Below are 22,302 nucleotides of genomic sequence, written 5' to 3'. Positions count from 1 at the left end.
TGCTGGAAACTCCGTGCCTTATTGTATTAATGCCTCCTAATGCTCTTCAAGTTCAAAATATTATTGATTATCAAGGGATGTTGCCCAGACAGATAGATGTGTGCATCTATAGCTCTGGGGAGAGGTTTGGCTGAAGATATGAAACCTTCTGTACAAGGCGGAAATCAAAGCCTAGGGGAAGGTGAGGTCACTGTGAGAGGAAGAAATACCATCGAGAAAGGGAAGGAGCAGCAAGAGGCGGGGAGAGAGCCCAAGTGGAGTAGATTCACGCAAGTTGAGTACATGGAAGACGGGGGCTCTGTGCAGAGTGAGCTCTGACCCAGGGGCCTGGAAGGAGCAGAGGAGACTTAGCCATTGTGTGATGTAGATAGACACTGCAGTCAGGAGGCAAAATGGTAGTTGGTTTTCTCTCTTTGTTCAGAAAAATGAGCTCAGGGATGGGCAACTCTGGGAGATGAGCACTGGGTGTTCTGTGAGATGGAGGTTGGGAGCTGGTGAGAGAGCAGCAGTGGTGAGGGAATGTCCATAACCCAAAGAGGGAAGGTGTGGCCTCCAAGGGGTCCCTGGGTTCAGTGAGTAGAGGGGCCTGGTTGGTCATGGTGGCAGTTCTACAAGGCAGGCTCCTATATTCCTTATTTGCAAATGAGAAAACTGAGGCACATTAAGGTTAAGGACTTTGCCCGAGGTGCACTTTGGTAATGGCGGAGCTGTCTTTGTACCCAGGCAGGATTCCATAACCTTCCTCAGCCTGCCCATACCCAATCATAAAAAGAGGAGGCTAAGTCTTATCATAAAGTGGGGGCCATGTGTGTGCTCCAGACTACTCACCTCTAATTTATCAGCAAGAATATTCCAGTGTCTTCCCCTAGGCCTCCTAGACTTTGTGGGGGAAGTGGTATCCATGTTCACAGGAACCTTCTAGAGTGTGCATCTTTGTTTTCTGACCCAGAGCTGACAAAGGGGTGGGAAGGGTGAGGAGATCTAGAGGAGGGACAGGTGGGACCAAAGACCCCCTTAGAACTTGAGTGTGAGAACTGGAGGATGGGATCTGGCCTCCCTGCTGGGCTGTGGTCCTATTGTCCACGCAGGGAGCATGGATTCTGCCTTGATGAGACCTGTGACCTGGAGGGTAAGGCCACACAGTGGGACATTGCCAAGAATCGCTTGGCCAGGCTATTCCCAGGCACAAGCAAGCCTATCAGCACCCCAAACCCATGCTCTATCCCATAGACCCCCATACGGGCTGGGTTGCTTTGACCCCCATACGGCCTGGGTTGCTTTCCCTTTCTGTAACTGGGATGGTCACATAATGGTTCCTAGTCTTAGGGAGCCTCCATTCTGGGGGTGGAACCCAAAATACAGTAAGTCACAAATGTCAACAGGAAGTGGAGCTATGATAAAAAGAAGGCAGAAGGCTGCACTAGGGTATGTGGGTATGTGCTAGGGGCCTCCTGTGTCCAGGTGGGGCCTGATTTACGTGGCCTTGTCGGCCCTGCCCTCTCTGGAGATTGCAACTTTTGAGTTCCAAGCAAAACACGGTCACCTCCATCCTGCCTCCCCACCGCACTTACACTGGTGCCTTGGTTCCCTGAAGGGAGAGTTCCAGGGTCAGTCTCTGGGCCCATAGGCTTGGCTGCCATAGGAGGCCAGACCGGCTGATGGTAAATGTCCCTCCAACCCTGACAGGCGGTGTTCCCTACCTGGGAGCGCGTCCAATCCCCCTTAATGAACCTCATGTCTCCTGAGAGAGAGAAGCAGCACCTTGGCCAAGGCCCCCTCACCTGTCCCTGCCTGTTTCTGCCTCTATCTTTCTTTGTGCCTCTTTCTCCCTTCCCTGATTCCTCTTGGGCTCTCCTCCCACCCCAGTCCCCTCTCTTTCCCGCATGGCTCCCCCGGGAGCTCTGGGGCTGGGGGACGGGGCTGCACATACAAGCCGGAGCCATTGTTCCACAATCTGTTTTTGTCTTCATCTTGTTGGCAGGCGGCAGGAGAGGAGCGAAAGGTTAATGAGGCACTGTGAACGGGCGGCGGCGGGCGGGCGAGCCAGCGTGGTGACAGGGAACTAATTAGGAGCAGTTTAACAGGAGGAAAAAGTGAAATCTCCTCTTCACCAACTGTCAATAATTAGCTGATTTGGTGAGGTTGAAATGTGTCCACAGAAGAAGTGGGGCCTGTCTGGGGATGAGTGAGGCGTGGGGAGTGGGGGGCAGTCAGGGGCTTGGCCCTGTCCCTAGGTGGTATTGGGGCAGGGGCTGACCTGTGTCCCCCAGGTCTGCCCTCTGCTCCGCTGGCTGGCCTCTGTCAGCCTCCACCTTCTAAATGGCCTGAGTCTTCACCTCAGAGACCTCCGTCCCCCCAGCTGTAAGATGAGGTGTTGGAACTAAGTTTCTTCCTGGCCTTATCCCATAGGATTCTGGAAGTGAAAACACAAGACAGGGCTCCCTTACTAGAATCAGGAAAGCAATGGTAGTTATGTGACCTGAAGTTTGGTGCTGAGCCCTGAAACATGGGTGTATCCTCTGAGCCATCCTCTAAAGCCAGGTCTGGCTCCTGAATTGTGCCAAGGTGTGAATGGGCAGGGGCCTTAGGCCTGCTTGGGATATACCCCGTGGTCCCCTGGGTCCTCGCTCTACTGCTGTCCTTCCAGCCACTGCAGGAGCCAGTCTAGAGAGACGGGGCGGGCTCTGGGCTGAGGCTGCTTGTTACAGGAGCCTGGAGGGGACAAGGAGTCAGGTTCACCAGCCAGGAGGATTGTTTCCTGTTTGGCCTGTTTGCACTGTTCCTGTCAGTTGGCTTGTCTTTTGTCAGCTCCTGGCCTTTGACCTTCCCTAACACCTCAGCAGAGGACACCCCTGCCCCCTGCTCTTGCAGCTTCTGCTGAACACCTTGGCTGGGAGAAGACATAAGAGCCCCCCAGGGCTTCCTGCTCTGAGCCTCCCATGTCAGCCCTACCAACCCCCAGGCCCCCTCCCTCTCAATTGAACCCCTCCTCCCTCAGCTCCAGAGGGTCCCCGGACTAGAAGGCATGCTGTGAAGCTCTCTCTATGTCCACAGCACCTTTCACAAGCCATGTCTCACCCTTACAGGTTTGTGCATCAAGAAACAGAGGTAGCTGAGTGTGATGGTGCACGCCTGTAGTCCCAGCAGCTTGGGAGTGAGGCAGGAAGATTATGAGTTCAAAGCCAGCCTCAGCAACTTAGTGAGGCCCTAAGCAACCCCAAGAAACTCTGACTCTAAATAAATATAAAAAAATAAAATCACTGGGGATGTGGCTCAGTAGTTAAGCACCCCTGAGTTCAATACCTGCACCAAAAAACAAACAAGCAAACAAAAAACAGGGAGAGAGAGAGAGAGAGAGAGAGAGAGAGAGAGAGAGAGAGAGGTGTACATCCTCCCTGCATAGGGAAAGAATGTGGGTTCCTCCAGGGGTCCCAGAACCCCCACTCTCTCTCCACTCCCTCACCGGTCCTGAGGAAAAGGGTGGTTTGGGGGCTGGGGTTGTGCCTAAGTGGTAGAGCGCTCACCTAGTACGTGTGAAGCACTGGGTTCGATCCTAGGCACCACATACAAATAAAATGGAGGTATTGTGTCCACCTACAACTAACCAAATAAATATTTTTTAAAAAAAGAAAGAAAATGGTGGTTTTGATGAAATAGCTTGGCCAGGCAGCTGTGACCCACCAGAAGTCAGTCCCTGGCCCCCAGCTTATTCTCTGAGAAAGCATTTGATCTCCTGACCGAGAATGGGGAAGAGTTGAGAACCGGCTTAGGTACCTGTTCAGACTGTTCTAGAAATAGCCCTCCTCGAGGACGTCATCCCTGATGTGCCCCACCAAGATCTGTCCCACCTCACACGTGCAGATTCTGGTCCCATCTCCTGCCTGGGGACAACAGCCCCCTTTCCCTCCCTGGCAGCTAGCATGTCCCTAAAACTCAGAACTGGTGCTCTTGATCAACATGGCTTGTCCGGGTTCACCTTGACTTTGTTGGCTCCTCTTCTCTGGCTCTTCTGGGGCTGATACAAGGCAAGAGACGATGTCCAGGGACCATCATGTCCCTCCAGAGTCCACAGCATTTTCACTGTCCCCAGAGCAGGGGCCTCCTCCCCTCCAGTCTCCAATCCATCTCCTGCTTTGCTTGGAGATGTTTGTTTGGGGTTTTTCTCATTTACTGGTTTAATCAGGTCCCTACTGAACTCCGAAGCAAGCTATTTTTGCCGTCAGAAATCTGCCGCCTCCCCGCGCCCGCTGCTTTCTTGGAGTTTGCCCACAGGACCCCCCAGGAGGGACGAATGGGGATGGCAAAGCCGCTTGGAGCCCAGGAACGCCAACGCCACCTGTCATGTTGCCTGTTCCCCGCACCCCCATCCCAAACCCGCGCGTGCACACAGGCGCACACGCATGAACGTGCGCACGCTCTCAAAGACAGGCCTCAGCAAGGCCGCCTTTCAACCCAGATCTCCCTCCCAGGACCTTCTAGAACACCTCACTGAATTTAGAACAGACAAGAGGCTTGGTTGTGCGAAGCTTCCACTGAGATTAACAGCAATGATGTATGCCCAGGGTCTCGAGCATGCCTGGCCCGCAGCAAAAGCTCAGGCCTGTGAGCGGGGTGAGCAGAACATGGGGGGCGGGGCAGGGCAGGGCCTGGGCGCTGGGATGCCCGCAGATCCTGCCTTCCTTACATAGCATCACATGGGCTTTCTAAGCCTCCAGCAGGCTCCCGTCTATTTCTAGATATCATTGTCTTCCTAGCTCCAGGAGGTCAAAAGTTTTCCCACTGCTTGTGTGGGGAAACTGAGGCCTCCAGATTGAGAAGATGGAGGACAGAGAAGGACTGTGAGATTGGTCCACCAGAGGGCACCCAGGAACAGTGCAAAGCACCAAAATGGAGAGGGGGCTTTGACCATTTTCTGGGTCTACAAAGCACAAGGGAGATGGAAAGGTTTGAGATGGGCCCCCCGCATTCACACTTTGGTTCAATTTGATTCAGTTCTTATGGAGGATCGAACTGTGTGTACCAGGTGCAGCTGCCTTGAATGGCGCAAGATGGAGCGAGATGGGGGTGGCTGTATTCACACCAGGTCTTCGACAGGGATGTGATGAAGACCAGAACAAGTGCCAGGGACACCAGAGGTAGAAGCAATGGATTTGGTCTGACAAAACCAGGGGAGGCTTCCAGGAGGAGGTAGTCTTAGAAGAAGTGGATACAGCTTGGACTCAGGTCTCAAATATACAGGAAATGGAAAATAGCTAGTGGATGAGGAACCTGGAGAAAGACCCAGAAGGCCTAAGTGTCCAGCCAAGGAGTGTGACCTTCATTGAGAAGACAGTGAGAGCCCAGAACCAGTACCAAAGACCTGACCCCAGGGTCCAGGAATCCAAGTTCAGGCCTTACTCTTACCTGGCCCTAGCTTAACACCCCACCTTCTAGCTGCCCCCAAAAGGATAGGACTTTGTGTGTGTGTGTGTGTGTGTGTGTGTGTGTGTGTGTGTATGTAGGGCCTGAGAGGCCTGCCAGCCCCCGTGAGAAAGGGTGGACGTAGCTGCCTACTGGGTCAGGGGTTCCAAGCCTTGCACAGGCCTCAGGCACCCACGGGCAGCCATATGCCCACCTGGGCTTTGGGACCCTGTGTCCATGTTGCCACCACCTGCAGACCTTAGAGGCTCAGACCTCGGGCCAAGCTCAGGAAGTGGCTTTGAGCTATGTCACAAGGTCAGGCTGAATGCCCCACCCCCTGGCCCTTAGTCTTTGAAAGGGACACAGAGGAGCCAGCACAAGAAAGGCCAGGAGGAGCCAGTGCTTTGTAGTAGGTAAAAGCCCCTGAGAATGGGGCACAGGCTGGGGGATCCAGTTTCCTGTTTATGTCTCCACACCTCAGCTCCAGGTTCAAATATGTAAACTATCCACTGGCCCTGGCTGCAGGTGTGTGTGCTCCCAGGCTGGAAGGCAGAGGTGGCCCCAGATGCATTCCTCACTCTGGCCCCCCACCCACAATGAGCCTGGAGACAGAGAGAAATAGCTCAAGGTTAACCCTTCCCAGGCCACAGAGGAAGGCCACAGAGCTGCTCCAGGGGCTCTGGAGCCAGCCAGGCCTTGGGGTGCTCAGGGGAGGCTCTAGAGATATTGGACATGGTGCTTCCCACCTGGGGCTATCTCCTGGGAGGGGCAGGAGAGTCTGAGCTGGGCTGCAGGATGGAGTTGGTGCTCGGATACAGGCAGGTGGGGAGGGTGTACCCCACGAGGCTGTGTGGGAGTCAAGGTTCAGGCTCAGCATGAGTCAGGCAGGACTAGCAGGTGACACTGCTTATTTCATAGTGGGCCGGGCACGTTCCGAGCATCCCCAGTTCTGGGGCTACAGGAACCATCAGCCAGTGCTGACTGGGAACTTCAGCTTTCTCCGTGGTCCCTGCAACCCTCAACCCAGGTGTCCTGCCCTCCAGCTGCCACCTGGCTCTCAGGTGCCTGGGAAAGGTACCCGCCGAGTCCCAGCTGCACCAGGGGCTATAGTCCCTTCTCCCTGTACCTGCTGCTTGCTTGGCCTCCTTTCTCATCATCACCTTCTCCCCAGAGAAGGCCCCTACCTTCTCAGCTCGACACAGGGGGTCTCTTCTGGCTACATCCATTTCTCTCACCAAGCCTTGGCATGTCCCTCCACAACCCCACCCGTGAGCCACCTTGGCCACAACACTGTTACTCTGCACATATAGCTGGCTTTTGCTTCTTCCCCCTCAGCCTTCCCAGCAGCCTGGTCCCCTAGAGAACACCTATCCTTGGTTCCTGCCTCCAGGCCTGGAGCTGGCCAGAGCAACAAGAGGCAGCCACAGCCCCTGAACCACACTCACAACCGCCTGTCCAAAGGCCACTCCCGGGCAGGCCCCTGATGTCATTCCCTTGGAGAAGACTGGACCCCCACATACCCAGAGAGCGTACTTCCTAGGGGGCACTTGATTATTGGTAAGAGGGGAAGAAATGGCAGATCTGCTCAAGTGGCCAGCACACAGGGCTCTACCCCGTCTTCTCCCAGTGAGCCCAGTGCTGAGGACCCCGGGATCTCAATACCCATGGGACCTGAAGATGGCATCCTATGGCCTCCCACTCAGCCGTGGCCAGAGAGCTAGAGGGGGCCTGGCCAATGTGAGATGCAAGTGAGGCTGTTCCCAGGGTTTGCACTGAGTGGGGGCTTGGGGAATCTGGACCTAGGAGGTCACCGTCACCCAGTTGCCAAGATCAAGGCCTCTTGGTCCTCCTTGGACCACTTTCAAAAAACTGCCTAGTGTCCATTGCTGCTCCATGTCTGGGCACCCTCTGTCACTGCTTCCGCTCCTCAGGCTGGTCCCCCGAGGCCGCCATCACGGGCTTGTTCCCTTCACCCGCCCCTCAAATGTGCCTGTTCCCCAGGCCCTGGCACCCGCCCCTCCATCTGCTCTCCTGGGCAAGCTTCTCCACTCTGGAGGCTCTGGCTGTGCTCACACATCCGGGCTCTCTCTCCTGCCCATCGCCCCAGAACCCTGGACCCATCTGCCCCCCAGGCCTCTCCACTTGGGGAGCTCACAGGCACCCCCAACTCAGCATAGGCTACCCTGAGCACACCTCCCCCTCCCAGTCCCACCCCTTCCCATATTCCCTGCCTCTGAGAATGGCATCGCCAGCCACCCCAGCTCCTGAGCTAGAATTAGGAGTCATCCAACGCACAGTCATCCTCAACACCTCCCTCTCACCCCCACATGGAATTGGTCATCAACTCCTATGGATTTCATCTCCAGAAAGGATCCTCGGCACACCCTCCTGCCTGCCCCCACTGGCAGCATCATAAGGCAGGACCTAGCACCTCTCTGATTCTGACAGCTGCTCCCTGGGAGGCTTCCCTGCCCCCTCTAGTCCATCCTCCACACCACCACCACCACCACAGAGACCTTTCTAAAACAGGCAAGGTTATGGCCCACCCCTGCTCCGAATCCTCCCATGGCTCCCTATTGCTTTCAGATAAAAGGTTGGCACCTTCATGTAGCATAAAGGATTCTGCTTGTCCTCACCCCACCTCCATTTCCACCACATCTGACAGTGCTCCCCTGCCCTCGCGGCCCATGTTGGCCAGCTAATGCTTCTCCCTTCACCCAACAGGCTTTACCTAGCCTCTCTGATCACCAAAACCCTCTATTCGCTTCCTTCCTCGTTCCTTCATCAGTTGTAACCCCCAGCCCCTCCCCAGTTTCCATGGCACTTTGCTTGTGTCTCTGGAATCCATCTGCGTTCACTGTCTGACTCCTCCCCTAGACTTTGAGCTTCTCAAGGACACAGGCTGATCTTGTCCTTCTCCATGTGCCCAGCCTGGGGCCGGGGAGTCAGTGGCCATCGACATCTGCTGAATTGAGAGCAGACTGAGTTGGAATGAGAGGAAAGCCTAGCTTGATAACTCTGTCCCCAAGCCCCTGCTCCTGGGCTCCTCAGTCACCTCCCCCTGGAGCCTTCCCACTGCCTTCATCTCCCCTCTCCCCCGTGCATCCCTCCTACCTGCTGCCCTCAGCTCCGAGGGGGCCCAGGGGAGCCTGGGGTGCTGGGAGGAGGAGGCCTCAGTCTCCCTGGGTCTGCGGGCTCCAGGGAGTGAGCACCGTGGGCCGTGGCCCTGGGCCGTGGTCCTCCACCGCGGTGAGCAGCCTCTCTGATTTTAATGCGGGCCTCAGTGCTTCAGTGAAAGCCGGCATGGGAAGTTGCTAATAATGGCACTAAAATAAAATATGCTACATCTGTTATGGGTAGCAGAACAAAATTAGCTGCTCACACCTCTGACATCCAAGATGTCTTAACTTAAAATACTCCTTGGCTTACTTTACATCATTTACTGATTATATTTAAAAGAAATACAATTTTGCAATTACTGTTCTTTCCAGTGTGATATCTATGCATCATTTTCCTTTTATGTTTATATATTTCTCCTTCATTAGTGCAGTCTGAAGGGTGATTAGGATTCTTCAAACATTTTACAGAGGTTAAACGTTGATTAAGATTTAATTATTACTGTAAATAGCTTGGAATGACATATGGTGCAAAAGCCTGACATATGTGCATTTGAATAAATGAAGTGCTATTTCCCAGGATGCCTCAGTAGCTGTTTAACAGCTTTCCCGAAGGGTTATGTTACACCTCATGGTAAGATTGCTGGGATGTTATATTTTGTTGGTTTTTGCAGCTGAAAGCTAAGAACAGTTTTCCAGTTTTTTAAAAACATTGAATATTTTAAATACCTAAATTGTTTTGCACAAATTTTTGCTAATTTGTCTAACTAGGTTAAACATTTTCAAAAGCATTTAGATTTTTAAGCGTGGGCGCTGTGCATTGTGTCAGTGGCAGCATGGGGACGAGGGGAGCTGGTGGGGTGGAGGGGACTTGGGGTGGAGGGGACTTGGGGCCTGGCAGGGGTGGGGAAGGAGAAGGTGGTTTGAGGAAAGGGGTGGGGGCCAGGGTTGGTCTTGAGCCTAGCTCTTGTCTGTTTGGTCATCTCAAGGAGTCAGAGCCTGAGTGTTGGTGTATCAAGACTAGAGGAGAAGGGTCCTCTGTCTCCAGGAACCCCACCCGGCCCACCAGCTCCAGTCCTTACCAGACTCCCTCTCCTCTGGACCCTGACCTACACAGCCTGGGTTGGTCTGAGTCTTTGAAGGCCAAGCTAGTCTGCACCACCTTCTGCCTCTCTCCCAGGGTTGCTATGTCTTGACATACATTAGATGCCTAGGTCAAGTTCAACTGAGCTAAGTCGCAAACCTGACGCCCCTGTGATCCTTCCCAGGGTAGATGTCAGGCTGGGGCCTCCTCACTGAGGAGACACCTTCCTCCCTGACCCGCCCCAGGCAGGAGGCTCCAGTATCTCCATTGGATCAAGAACCTAGAGCTGAAAAACAGATGCTATAGTGTTCTGCAGGGGCACCCCATCCTCCCAGGTCCTGTTTCACCCTTTTATTCAACACTTAGGGGCACTAGCACTGTACTAGGCCTTCAGGTGACCTGTATGTCCGTCCCCTGCCTCAGGGAGCTTGTGACCTGATGTGAAGGGGTGGGGGATGAGGAAACAGTCCCCAGACCACGTGATGTCACTTGGATATAAGAAGTGTGTGGGGCTGGGGTGCTGGTTGAGCTGAGCCACCAAAATTGACTGAAGAGAAATGGAGTGGGGGCGGGAGGGGAGGCAGGAGGGCAGCTGTGGCAAAGATGGGGTACAGAGGGGTATGGAATAGCACAGTGTGTCCACAGAACTCAATAAGTACACGTGTCCTGTGTCTCTAGTTCAAGGGAAAGGGTGTCCAGGGGTAGGGCAGGGGCTGGGTGGTGTTGGAGTCAGGATTTGATCCACAGAAGGAAATGGGAGTCACTGAGTCATCTCATAGTAAGGAGAGGCACTAACAGATGGGAGCTGTAGAAGGTGGTCCCTGGCTATGGTGGGGGGTGGACTGAAGTGGACAAGACCTCTGGGGAAGGGAAGGAAAGAGAAGGCTTGGGCCCCCAAGGTCTTTGTCCAGACTACCATTAGGTGGTGGTGCCATTATCAGAGATGGCGAGCTGGGTGGGGCCAGGGAGATGGTGGATTCCGTTCCATTTTATGTATTTATTGGCCTTGGGGATTGAACTCAGGAGTGCTTAGCCACTGAGCCACATCCCCAGCCCTTTTGTATTCTTTATTTTGAAACAGCATTCACTGAGTTGCCTAGGGCCTCGCTATATTGCTGAGGCTGGCTTTGAACTTGCAGATCCTCCTGCATCAGTCTCCCGGGTCTCTAGGATTACTGGCATGCGCCATCACACCTGGCCTCAGTTCCATTTTAAATGGGTTGAGTTCATGTGCCTTTGAGATGTCTATAGAAAGTTCTATCAGTCAAGCAGGCAGCTGTGGGCCTGATGCTCGGGGGAGAACCTTGGGTAGAGACACCTCAGATGTGGGAGTCACCCAGGGCGTCTAGTCGCACTGAGACCCAAAGACCCTAAGAAGCATCCAGTGGATGTTGTGCAGTGAGGGCTGAAAGGGACAGTGGAGAGGAAGATTTTTGTGGAGGGTGGTGAACAGAAGCCAGATTTACTGTAGGTTGAAAAGTCAGTGGGCGGTGAGGAGGTGGATACCACTGGTTTAGGCAATTCTTCAAGCAAATGTGGTTGCCGGGGAAGGGAGCCAAGGTAGTAGTGGAGCCTGCCTCGGTTGAAGGAGAGCTTTCTTCAGATGGAAGGTTCCTGTCCTGTGTGGAGGTGCAAATAGGCAGTCAAGGTGGGAAAGAGGGAGGACACCGGGACCAGCTGCCTCAGGGGCTGGAGGGAGGTGGTGCCAGGTGGGGCTCTGCCTTCTGAGGGCCAGGATGGCTGCCGTGAGGCACAGGAGGGCAGGTGGGAGCCAGGGTGGACACCAGGAAGCCATGGGTTTGACAGTGGGGAACTGAGTGGTTCCCTTCTGATGCCTTTGATCTTTCCCCTGCAGTTAGAGGTCTCCTGAGCTCAGGAGTGGGGATCTGAGGATGGGATGGCCGAGGAAATCAGAGAAGGGTTAAGGTGGCCTCTGTGGGAGAGGGAGGTGACCAGGCAGGAGCAGGGGTGGGGGTACTGTTGCCAGCTGCTGTGACGGCCCAGCCAAAGTCAGGGACGGTGAGCTTTGAGTGGTTCCATTAGGTGGTCAGGTCCAAGTGTGGAGACGGTGGACACATGGTCGGCGCCTCCACCAGTCAGGGCTGCAAGGTGCTTGGTCTGGGAGTAGCTAAAATGATGTTTCCTGATGTCCAGGTTGAAGGGAAGGATGTGAAGACTGGGAGGTGGGGAGTCTGGGGCCGGTGGCCTCTGCTGTCTAAAAGCATAGAGGAGCAGAAGGGGTGGGATACTGCCAGGGTAGGGGACCATGGAGCTGAGAAGGCAGGGTTTGGGTTTGAGGAGCCTGGGTGGAGCAGCCCTGGGTGAGCAGGTCCAGGCGACACCCTGAGAACAGTTGTCTGCAGTGTGAGGGACAAGGGCCTTGGAGATGAGGGAGACCCAGAGCTTAGAGACCAGGGGCGGGATGTTTTGCCACATGGACATATAATGAGAATGAAGAGGCAGACCTGAGCTGGAAGGAATATGTGAGCCCCAAGGTGGCAAGACCATGGAAAAGGAAGGACAACAGGCAGGACACATGGACCCAGAGGTGGAGGGCACAGAAGGGCAAAACTATGGGCACCAGCATGGTCTTAACTGCTACCCCAGCCTCCTCTTTCCCAGTCTCTCCATTCATCTTTCTGTTCTCTCTCTCCTCAGATCGAAACCTCCCAGTTAGAGCCTGAGATCGCCCGGGCTACAAGCAGCCGGACGGTGGTGTATAACAAGGGGCTGTGAGCGGTGGCTGGCTGGCCTGGGGACAGAGCTTTGTCCAGGCCAGGGAATTTGGGGGCAGGGAAGAAGTCTGGTGGGCTGCACCTGCAGGTGGACCCCACAGTCCTGGGCCACCTAGGGGAGCACTCAACCCACTGTGGTAGGGAGACTAATCCATTCACATTTTAACTTAGGGGAGAGGAATTCTGACACATTTCCTATACAAAAGAATCAAGTGCATTTCTGGGCCTTATGTGGGGTTGTGGAAACTCCACTCAGCACAATTATGTATGAAACTGGAAAACTGCAGAGTGCCCATGGGGTAGAATTAGGATCCTTTTATACATTGGTTTCTTTTTTTTTTTTTTAAATCAGAATTAAGTCTGAGCCTTGGTTGCAGGTGACCAGAAGTGGCAGGTGGACAAATGATGGGAGCCTAGGAACCAGGTTGGTTTGGTAGTTGGGCTGGTAGATTTAGGATATCAGAGTGGCCAGGCCAGATGACTCCTCAGGCTGGAGAGGGGGGAAAAGGGGAGCTGGTTTGTACCCACAGGATGGGAACTAGCCATGTTGAAGGTCCTCAGGAATTGGACCCAGGGAGTCATGGAGCACTGGAGATTCTTTGGGCAGCAGGTTCTGAAAGTGGCCAGCTCTTTTTTGTGTTCTACCTGCAGAACCAATCCCTCTGCCAAAAAGCCAGTGATGGTGGGGCTAGGGTCCCCCCTCAGGGAGCTCTCACTGATTCCAGTCCCCCGAGGGGACCCCAGCTCCAGGCAGAAAACCCCAGGAAGGAATGATGCTTCCAGTGCAGGAACCACGTAGAAGGGTCCCCTTTCAGGCACATGCTGGAGGCTGGGCGCTGGGGCTGAGGATGGGCTGGAGCTGGTCCAGCTGCTGTCCCGGGAATCTCCAGCCATTGACGCTGCCTGTCACATTCCACCACTTCCTGAGTAGGAGGGTCTCGTGCCTGAGAGTGCCAAGGCCAGATCCCTGGGAGCCATCTAAGAGACAGCATCAACCCAGGAATGGTGGGCCCCAGCTCTGGCACCAGTGGGCTGTGTGACTCTGGGCAATTCACTCCCTTCCCTTGGCCCCTCCTCCTTGCCCAGAAGCAGAAGACTGGACCAAGGGTTGCCCTTCACTCTTCCAGCTTGTCTTTTCCTGTCCTGCTCAGGTGATGGTCATCCTGGGCACATGCATAGTATGGACACTGGACTGGGAAAGGGGGAGGCCCCTTGGAATGGCCTCAGAAATGGGATTTTGCCTTTCTGTGTGTGATCCCATATCTTGGAAGCACTTGACCTTTGCCAAAAACTTGGCAGTTCTGGAGGAGGAGAGAGTATGGATGGTTGGGTCTGTGTGGGGGGCCACACTTGCATGCCACACCTCAGCTCTGCAGCCTGAGGCCCCTGGGTGCTAGCTCCCCTCTCCTTCTCCTCTGCAGGCCAAGGACAAGGAGAGAGTTCTACAGAGGGAAGCAGGACCTGGGTGGGGGCTAAGCAAGGTGACTCCTTGTCTGAAAGGCCCAAAGGAAGGGGAAACACTAACTTCGATGTGCCCCCCACCTGACCCCCTCAAGGATGGAAGCTGCCAATGTGCAGCCTTTGGGCCTCCCTCCCCTGGTGACTCCACCTTGGGAAGGATCTGGGCTGGAGCCTCTGCAAGACAGCAAGAGCGTGGCCGCAGATGGCCTCTCAGCAACTTAGGGCAGGTGTCTGATGAAGGGGGTCTCCCATGGGCATTGACAGCATGTTCCCACCCAGAAGCCATGGTGCCTTTGCCCCCCAGCCAGCCAGCCCCTGGTGACCAGCAGCTGGCTCTGCAGGATGTTGTCCTGAGCGCCCACCACTCTCCTGAGGAGCATCCCACCCCCCTGCTCTTCAGGAAAGGGGGAAGACATGGGCAAGCAGGGAGGACAAAACAGCATGGAGGGGGGGCATGGCTGAGGATGGGCTGGAGGGGGAAATATTTTTGAGCCAATCCTGTCATAATGTGAGCATGTCAATGACTGCTGCACTGTGCTGGCTTCTAGGCATGGACGGGGCAGGGCGTGTTTGAGTCCTCTTTTGAAGAGCTCACTGCAAGCTCAGCCTTCCCCCAATTGTCATAGGGTCTCATTCCCATGCACTTTATCTTGGGACCAAAACTGCCTCCCAAGCCATATTCCCTCTAGAGGCCAGAGATGAAGCCTTTCCAGTTCTCCTGTGCTGGTTGCCCCCGCCCAACCTCACCCTGCCCTAGTCCTGTGGCCTCGGCCTCTCATAACTTACATGCCTTTTACCTGGATGATTTGCATCAAGCTCTCAAATGCAATTTCACATGAGCTAAGGGGGATGTTCCCATAGGGGTGCAGTGGTAAAGGATCCTCACAGCTCATGGTGATGGGGACAGAAGCACAGTGGGCCATGCTGCTAAACCCTAATCTGGCTTCAAAAAAAAAAAAAAAAAAAAAAACCTCCATAGAGGGAAACTTTCTGCTAATTCCCATACCCAACTCTGATGAGGCCGGAGGAGAGAGGTCTGGGTGGGGCAGGTTGGTTTGGGTAAACTTGGCCCAGCTTTGCTGGAATACAGGGCACATCTGCAGCTCTGGTGTCCTTTCCCAAACCCCTCTGATCACTTCAAACATTCCCTCAGGCTTGGGGATGCCCTTCTCCCATTTCTGGAAAGCAATCTGAGAGTGCAGGAGGCAAAAGCCCAAGATGTCAAGATGGCTGCCAAGTAAAGATGGCCACCAGACCCCTATTCATTTCCCAATCCTGTTCTGAGTCTCTGGCCTGGGAGAAGGGTGAGGGTCATGAGAAGAAGAGCCAGTGGAAGATCTAAGGTGGTCTTCCAGCCTTGGGTGGGCATAAGTGAGGCCCCAACCCACGTGCCTCAGCACACCCAGGGGACTTTACAGTGTCTTTTTAACCTTCTCAGAAATTTTCTCAATCTGTGTGATTTATGTAATACTAATGAACTGTGGGCAATAAACGATGGATTTAAAGCATCGGAGTGTGGTTTTGTGAATTCTGTCGGGAGGGGTGGGAGCACGGAAACACAGCGGGAAAGGGTGAAGGAAGGGCTGCTGGAGGATTGTGTGGGAAGGTGTAGACCCAGGGTCCAAAGAAGGCCCAGAGAGAAGGGACGGGAAAGGACAAAGGCCAAGTGAGGAAGGAAAATGGGAAAGGGGGGTGGGTTAAACTGCAGAAAGACCCCCTTTGCAGAGCAGCTATCGAGTGCTTACGAAGGGATGCACCCAAGGAACTTGAGTACCTTAGGAATTCCAGTAGCTTCTGTGCTCCAAGAGGCTGGTGGAGGAAGCTGAGGAGACCACAGAGAGTCTGCCCACAGGGAGGAGGAAGGTCTGAGCTGAGTGGAGAGATACAGATGTCTGCCACCTACATGATACCAGCCCTAGGAAATCTACCCTTCATAATAACTTCCAAGATCCCTTGCGGCCAAGACTCAGCCTCCTAATAGTCTTGGCTCCTCTTCCAAGCAGCCCTCAGAGGTCCCCCGTAAAGGAAGCCTGGCCTGGGACTCCAAGAGTCTTCCAGTCCTGCAGAGAGAAGCTGATGAAGGGTGGGGAGCAGGTAGGGGAGAAAAACCATCATGGTTGGGGTCAGAGAGACCCTGGTTCAGCCCCAGTGTGGCCCAGCATGACTGTGACTTCTAGCCAGTGACTTCCTTATTCACCCATTCATTCGGAAAGATGTGGATTGGGCATCTTTTCTGTGCGGGCATTTCTGTAACTGAGTCTTATCTACCAAATGCCAAGAACAGGGCCCTTGCTAGCCTGCTGGAAGGTTGGAGAGTCCAGATGAAGAATGGACGCGAGTGTGTAGGCATGTGGGTGGGTGGGTGGGTGGAGGTGCTGCCTCTCCTCCTAGGTGCTAGGCCTCCCTAGGAGAGAGGGAGAGGGGAAGGGGGTGGGGTTGTTCTCAAAGTGATACCTAAAGGTCAGGGGGCTTCTGGTCTCTGGGGAATTTCTTTGCTAAGAGCCCCACAGGCCACAGTTCCCATCCGGGGCGGGCGGAAATCCTTGACTCTCAGGACAGACACAAATCCCTCCTGGGAGCTGTTTGTTGTTTTAAGCTGGTTTAGGGGCTCAGCTCCTGCCCAGCCCGGAGATCATTAACACTCCAGGAATGTGGTCTCCTCTGCCCTCCATCCCGCCCTCCTCCCACTCAGGCAAAGGCTTCAAGGAGATTCAGAATACTGTGGTTAGAGCTGCGGTGAGTGGCCCTTTCCTGAGGCCCTGGAGGCCTGGCCTCATTTTCAGAATGGAGGCTCCATCCGTCCCTTAGGGCTGCTGCTGCTCCTGCCATCTCACTTGTCCCCAGCCACTGGTTAGCCCCTCAAACAAGTGACTCAGTCATTCCCCCACCTGCCCACCTTTTCCAACAGTACTGTCCCTTGGGGCAATGGCAAGCAGTGTTCCTTCATCACCTGCCTCCTTCCTGACATGGACATCTCCTCAGCTTGAGCAAGAACCTGGGGCCCCATTGCAGTCCCCTAGGCCTTATGAAGGGGTAGGAAGACAGAGGAGAACCAAAACAGAACAGAAGGGACAAAAAATGGACAGACAGGCACAAGATCCCTCCCCTCCTTGGAGACCCCATACAAATCCAGTAAGGAAGTGGGGGGTGGGGACCGCCATCAGTCCCAGGCCACCTGATGTTGGCTTTCCTCCTCTTCAAATGCAAGGGAGCACGGCAGAGAGAGGGGGCAGCCGCTTCAGACAGCTGGAGGCCTTCATTAGGGAGAGGCTTCATCGGACCAGAGCTTGGAGGAGAGAATGGATACTAAGGAGGCTGCTGGGGAGACCAGGCAGGGGCCACTGTGGTGGGGCCATTGTGGTAGTCACCATGGGGAAGGCGGGGACCTGGGCCAGCATGGGGAGGATGGGGCTGGAGAGAAGCAAAGAGGTTCTACTGATGAGCAGGTGCCTGCTGGTAGCTGAGGAAGAGGGGTGCCATATCCCCAAGCTTAAACAGAGAAGGAAGAAGGGATCCCAGGGAGGGTAGAGCACTCTCCTTTACAAGTTCATAGGGGTTCCTGTGAGATAATCAAGTGGGGACATCAGGAGACAGGAAGGGACTGGGGATCTAGACTTGCATGGTATTCATTTCTAGAAAGCACAGGGAGTGGGGATGGCATGTGGGTAAGAAAATACGGGGGGGGGGGCTGGGATTGTGGCTCAGCGGTAGAGCGCTCGCCTAGCATGGGCGGGACCCAGGTTCGATCCTCAACACCACATAAAAATAAAGGTATTGTGTTGTGTCCATCTACACCTAAAAAAATATATATATATTAAAAAAAAAAAAAGACATGGGATGGCGTCCTACAGAACCTGACTCTGAGGCCCAGGCAGAGCTGAACTATGTCATCCCAAAAGTCACATGCTGAAGTTCCAACTCCCAGGACCTCAGAATGGACTCTATGGAGGTGAGTTCTTAAAGAGGTAATTAAGTGACCAGTAGAGTAGAGGAAGGGTACCGAGGGTGGAGAAAGGGATTGAGAAAAGGATACTGGGGGTTGAAATTGATCAAGTATAATATTGCTATGTTTTGTCCATGCATGAATATGTCATCACATGTCCCACTCTTATGTATAATTATAATGCACCAATAAAAAATTAAAAAGAGGTAATAATAAAATGAGGTCCCAAGGGCCGACCCTAATCCAATATGGCTGATGTTGCTATCAGAGATCAGGACACAGACCTAGGCTAAGTGAAGGAGGCAGGCGTGTCAACGTGCAGGCGGCTGTCCACAAGCCCAGGAGAGAGGCCCCAGAAGAAACCCGCCCTACGACACCTTCATCTCTGAAGTCTACCCTCCAGATCTGAGACAATAAAGTTTGGTTGTCTCCGGCGCCCAGTCTGTGGTGCTTTGTGGTGGCAGCTCTAGTACATCAAAAGCAAGAGGTAAGAGGAAGACCAGGAGAGTGTGGTGTCCTCAAGGGACAAGACATGACAGTGCTACCCAGGAGAGTTGTCCATGTATGTAGCTGGCGCTGAGAGTCCAAAGAACATGAAGACCAAGGTGGGTCCCTCGAGAAGCCTGGAGAGAACGATCCCCTTGGAGTGTTGAGAAGTCAGGAGGCCCCCTGCTGCAGAGCTCATTCTTGAAAGAAATGTGGTTGTGAGTTGGGCAGGAAAACATGGCTATGGCTATGGCATGGGTTAAGGCTTTCGAAGGAAGACTCTTGGACACGAGTCAGAAGAGACTGTGAAGGCCGTAAAGAGGAAGAGCAGGACAAGCCCACCAGGAAGGCAGGTAGGATCTGGGGTCCTAATGCGCCAGGAGAGAAAGGTCATTGGTAGTGACAGGATGCAGGGAGGGACGATGATGCGATGTGCGTATGGTGGGAGTTGAGGGTGAGGCCCCTCGAGGTCCACCTGCAACCTTCCCCTGCTCAGGCCTGGGAGGTGAACTCAGTGGGGGATGGGCTGATCTGGACTGGCTGTGTAGCTTTCACCCCCGGGAGCCACCAGAGGGAAATTAGAAGGTTGGAGGAGTGAGTTGGGGGATCTATCCCAGAGAGGGCTTCTCTCTACTGTAGGCCACATCTTCTGTCTGGGGCCTTCTCCAGCTGAGCTGTCCTCTCCAGGTTCTGGCCACTGCTTCCACCTCTTTAGGCCTAAGGGCTATACAGGATCCCCACTGTTTCCTGTCTCAGAGTAATGCAATGTCCCTTGTAGACGTCCCAAATTTGTTAATTGTTCCTGTATTAAGCTCTCCCCAATTGCCCTGTACCAAGGCAAACTCTGACTGTCGAGGAGGTGTTCCCTCTAGCCTCTTCAATCTGAAGACAGAAGTAAGGTTCTCTGTTGAGAGTAAGAGGGAAGGGAGGTCTGAGAGAAGGGCGACAGTCCAGACCTCCCCTGTGGAGAGTGGGGGTGGCCCTATCAACAGGAGTGAGGCCTCAGCTGAGACTCGGACCCCGGAGGCTGCAGTCAGGTGCAAAGGTGAACAGAAACAGGTCCAGGCAGGCTTTTGATTTTGCTAAGCAGGTACAGCCAAGGAAGAGTGGGACAAGAGCCTGTCGGAGAGAGAACAGGGGGAGCCATGGCCAGGAGGTCCTGCAGGTCCTGCACTGATGAAGAGGAGAGCTGGTGACTAGTGGTGGGACAGGAAAGGATGTCTGAGTGTGGGATTTGAGAGAAGGCCCAGTCCCAGCTCTCACAAGCCCTGAGAGTGAGCAGTGACGAGGGGAGGAGGGACTGAGAGGCTGGGGTGCAGGGAGGGTGGTCTTTCATCCCCAAGTCCTGGAGGGGAGCAGGAAGAGCATAAGCTGCTAGCCACAGTCTTGGACGCACGAGGGGGTGTGACCAGGACATGAAGCCACACACTGCACACGTGCGCAACACACACATGCACAGGCGCACGCCCACACACACCCACACAGTCACACTCTCGCGCACGCCCACAGCCCTCCCAGACACTCCAAACACCCTCACATGCACTCACCCTCACACGAACCCCAGACAGCAGATGGGGCGCTCGGGTAATTGGTTAAACCTGTTCCGATGTCTGGCTCCGCCTTGGCAGCGCCGTCTGACAGGAAAGCTGGCTGGGCCTGCACCGCTCAGCCTGCTGGCCTCCCTGCCCCTCCCCCTGCGAGGCTGCCCTGCAGCAGGGGTCCAGGAGAGGCCCGTGGGGCTCCCTCCTGAACAGAGATGGCCAGGGCTGCTGGATGCCCTGTGGGAAGCAATCACAGCACCTGTGAGAAGAAAGTGGCCGCAAAGATGCGGAGATGCTAAGAGCATGCGCCTTGCTACCCTGGAGGCCATGGGGACCCATCCCAGAAAGTTCTGAGAACAAGAGGATGTGTGTGGATGGTTCCCTGAAGGAAAGGCCTGTGGACTCAACCACAGAGTTAAGGACAATTCTCTGTGCTTCAGCCTCGTGCAACTCAGAGCTATCACAGGTGCTCACGGCGGTCAGCGGTCATTCTGCAGGGCCACAGGGGGCCGGTCTAGCCCAGCCCAGCTGAGGGGAAAAGGCCAACCAGGCTCACTCAGGAAAGGCTTGTCCCAGCAGCTCCCAAAGGCTGAGGAAGCCAGCAGGCCAGTGTCCTCGGGCCTCCCCCTCTGCAGGGCCTGCTCTTCAGGTGGGAGGGGCCCTCAGGGGAGAGAAGGGAGCAGCAGTCCTTGTCTTCTCCCCTTCTCGGCTGCATCTGCGTCTCTTCGAGAGAGACTTTGGTTTGTTCCCTGGAGAGGGCCCAAAAACTCCCAAATTAGCAAACCTGGCAAAGCCCGCAGCTCAGAAAATAGTTCATCCTGATTCCATGTTTTTCAGGCTCACAGAAGCCTTTATTAATGAAGTCACAACACCAATATTTACCGTCTGCGGGAGAGGCACAACATGGGGGATGGTGGGACTGCAGCGGGGACTCCCCAACCCGCCCCGCAGGCCTGGCTAGGAAGATTGGCAGGTTTCCTGGGTTCTTTCCAGCCCCTTATCTGCTTGACAGGGGGTGCTCTGCTGTAATCTTCCTGGACCCCTCCTCCCAACAAGTGAGACAGGATCTCGAGAGAACCACTCATCCATTCCTGTGCCCCTCACTGGGACCAAAAGGATGCTTCTAGCCCTCACCCCACCTGGGCATGCATGCCCCGTCCCCCGCCATGCCTACCTGCCCGTTGGTGAGAGAGCCACTGTGTGGTTTAACCTGGATTTTCCAGATGTGGAGGATGCCTTCCTGGCTGATGGAGGAGATGGCAGAGGCACAGGGATGGGACGAAGCCCTTTGGTTTCTAGCACTGACTGGATACAAGTGAGGGGGGCAAAGAGGGGAAAGGGATGCACCAGGGCCCAGCAGGACCTGGGTCTGTGCTCTCCGAAGAAGGACCTTGAGTACTTGGATCTCTGCACACGGCCCAGGTAACAAGACTGGGCATTTGACATCTTCCCAGTGAGTTTAACACTGATTAAGCACCCACAGGATGCTCACCAAGAGCATAAGTAAAGGCACAGCACAGTGGAAAGCCACGGCTCACTCAGGGGCAGGCACAGGTGGAACCAATGCAGAGGACACCAGGAGAAAGTAGGAGAAGCAGAGGGTGGGAAGGGACCCGGGGACAGAATTAAGAGGAGACACCATCCTGTTTGGGCAGGAGGAAGAGGATCCTGGCTGTAGTGTGGAGGGCCTCCTTCGAAGTGAACTTCGTCCTTGACATTCACAGAAGCCACAGGATTGTCCACACACTCCCCACAAAAGAGCAGGGTGGGGCCTCACCAGTGGGAGAGATGGCTGAGGACCCCTGCACTGAGGAGATACGGCTAGGAAGTCAGTGTAGACGCAACAGTGGAGGGGCTGGGGAGAAGAGGAAGGAGCTTGAGGAAGATTCCCGGGACTCAAGTACCTTGGGGAACAGCGTACATGGCTAATGCAACCTGCTGAGGTGGGCAACCCCGGAGGAGAACAGATGGGGACATGAGTCCATCTGTGAACATGGTGGATCTGTGGGGCTCAGGGGCCTGGGTGCAGCAGGCGGGCCCACAGGGAGCCCGCCAAAGAGAAGTACTGGAAGTGGGTGTGAACCCCTGCCCAGAGGGTGGGATGAGGAGGCAGGAGGAACAAAGACGGACCTCGGGTGGACTGAAACCATGAGGCCTGGGTGAAACTGGGGAGAACTCAGAGATACCAGATGCAGCATCAGAGAGACCAGAATGAAGGCAGAGGGGGGAAGGAGTCAACCAGGGCGCGGCCAGCAGATCTGGAACAGGTGAACTCAGACGGGAGCAGGTGAATTTGGCCACAAAGGAGTGACCAGTGGCTGTGGTTGGCAACTGTCCTTTACATCAGTAGAGAGCTGGTGCAGAGGCCAAGGAACAGAGGGCTGGGGACACATGGGGGAATGAAATGGGGACAGATCTAGGTATTAGGAGGGGAAGATTGTTAGGAACACAGTTTTCTTTTTCCAGGATGAAGGAAATTTTAATGTACAACAAGTAGAAAGGACAAATGGACAAACTGAAAGACAGGTGGATGAAA

At 54.6% G+C, this 22,302-nt stretch overlaps 1 protein-coding gene across 3 annotated transcripts in view; it reads left to right on the top strand.

Moving 5' to 3' along the window:
* Sfxn5 (sideroflexin 5) overlaps positions 1–15,286 on the top strand; it is a 112,372-nt gene extending 97,086 nt beyond the window's left edge. For 2 of the 3 annotated variants that reach the window (XM_026411740.2, XM_077792018.1), the window contains one exon: positions 12,259–15,286. In XM_026411740.2, coding sequence (XP_026267525.1) covers positions 12,259–12,336 — 78 coding nt within the window. In that variant the 3' untranslated portion in view covers positions 12,337–15,286. Of the gene's footprint in view, positions 1–197; positions 529–12,258 lie in introns of those variants that run through there. The other variant, XM_026411742.2, reaches the window with a different exon arrangement.
* Positions 15,287–22,302: the final 7,016 nt, after the last annotated feature.

This window comes from Urocitellus parryii, chromosome 12 (genome assembly GCF_045843805.1).
Source record: "Urocitellus parryii isolate mUroPar1 chromosome 12, mUroPar1.hap1, whole genome shotgun sequence".
NCBI lineage: Eukaryota > Metazoa > Chordata > Mammalia > Rodentia > Sciuridae > Urocitellus > Urocitellus parryii.
This window is presented reverse-complemented; position numbering and strand designations above follow the sequence as displayed.